General features: G+C 39.2%; 1 protein-coding gene across 1 annotated transcript; it reads left to right on the forward strand.

The window, feature by feature from the left end:
• The first annotated feature begins 306 nt into the window (after positions 1-306).
• Positions 307-1,236, forward strand: LOC136571851 (olfactory receptor 12D1-like). The gene has a single exon (XM_066572472.1). It carries the CDS (start codon positions 307-309, stop codon positions 1,234-1,236), a length of 930 nt encoding a protein of 309 aa, XP_066428569.1.
• The last annotated feature ends 571 nt before the right edge of the window (positions 1,237-1,807 follow it).

Consider the following 1,807-nt stretch of genomic DNA (forward strand, 5'->3'; position numbering starts at 1 on the left):
TCTGTATGGCTCATATTTAATGCACGATGTATATTACAAAGTGCATTAATATGGCCATACAGAAATGTATAACCCCACTTGCTGCCACGAGACAACCCCTTTAAGTATCTTGATAAATCAGAGCTTATGTGATATTTTGAGTCGAGTTCTACAATGGAACACAGGATATTTATTTTCTACTGACAATTTAATGGTAAAAGCAATTATTTATATTGTATAATTAATTTCCCTAACAATACACATGGTCTATAACATGTATTTACTGCCTCTTCCTAAAAATGGTAGGTGCCAGAAATATCACACACAATGAACTCTGATAACACAACTTCAGTAACTTACTTTGTCTTAGCTGGCCTTGCAGTTCAAGCAAATCTTCAAATGTTGCTTTTCTTAAGTGTTCTTTTATTATACACAGTAGCTTTGGCAGCAAATCTGTCTATAATGGCCATCACTATTTCTGATCTTACTCTCCATACACCAATGTATTTCTTTTTGTACAACTTGGCTTTCATTGACATATGTTACTCATCGGTGGTTGTCCCCAAGATGCTCACAAATATTATGTCTCAGAAGGAGATGATCTCCTTTTGGGGTTGCATGCTACAAATACAGTTCTTCCATTTTTTGGGCAGTACAGAAGTCATACTGTTTTCAGTCATGTCATATGACAGATATGTGGCTATTGCTCATCCTCTGAGATACACAGTCATCATGAGTTCCAATGTCTGTTTATGTTTAGCATCATGTTCTTGGGTTATTGGGTTTTACCATGCATTATTACATACTATAATGACAGCAAGACTTCCATTTTGTGGACCAAATGTAGTGAAGCATTTCTTTTGTGATATTAAACCAGTGCTAAACTTGGCCTGTACAGATGTATCTCTTAATTTAAAGCTACTAACTAGGATCACTGGAACAATAGTTACATCAACCTTAATATTAACAATACTTTCCTATGTCTTCATTAGCAAATTCCTTTTAAATATAAAGACCTCACAAGGACAAAAACGTGCGCTGTCTACATGTAGTGCTCATTTTACTGTAGTTACTCTCCAATATGGAACCGCCATTTTTACTTATGCTAAACCAGCCACAACAGATTCTTTGGATCAAGACAGAACAGCTGCTATTATCTTCACTGTCATAACTCCAGCTTTAAACCCAATTATATATACATTAAGAAACAAAGATATGAAGAAAGCATTGAAGAAGTTGTTTAAAAGATTTAATTGAAAAAAACGTATGTACTTTCTTAAACTATACAAACCATCTTAACAGTATCTCTGAAAGTAACTATTTTGTGTCATTATTAGAGATGAGCGAGCACCAAAATGCTCGGGTGCTCGGTACTCGAGTCAAACTTTTTGTAATGCTCAAGAGCTCGTTTCAAGTAACGAACCCCATTGAAGTCAATGGGGGACTCAAGCATTTTTGTATGCGACTGATGCTCCGCATAGGGGATGACTTGTGACACACTGGAAAATATCAGAAAGTCATGGAAACACCACAGGCACTGATAGGGAACGGCAGGGGCAGCATGTATGGCTGCATCTGAGGCTCCCAGGTCCCACGATTATGCCAAATTGGGGGCAAGAGCCTGGCGGTCACCCCCCTAACAATTTACTTGGGACAGACCATAAGCAGCAAGGCACACGCGCTGGCACATCTTAGCTAAGCACCACACTAGCTGCAACCAAGGACAATCACTGCCTGCGGGTGACACAGCTGCCTCTTCTCCTGGGTTACATGCTGGCATTGCTGTCAAACCCCCCGCACGATCCTGCGTCCACAGCGCACACAAAAT

This window comes from Eleutherodactylus coqui, chromosome 6 (assembly GCF_035609145.1).
Source record: "Eleutherodactylus coqui strain aEleCoq1 chromosome 6, aEleCoq1.hap1, whole genome shotgun sequence".
In the NCBI taxonomy this organism is placed as follows: Eukaryota; Metazoa; Chordata; class Amphibia; order Anura; family Eleutherodactylidae; genus Eleutherodactylus; species Eleutherodactylus coqui.

What these genes read in the sequence shown, in the direction of transcription:
- LOC136571851 (XM_066572472.1), top strand. Translation starts at nt 307, where the DNA reads ATGAACTCTGATAACACAACTTCAGTAACTTACTTTGTCTTAGCTGGC.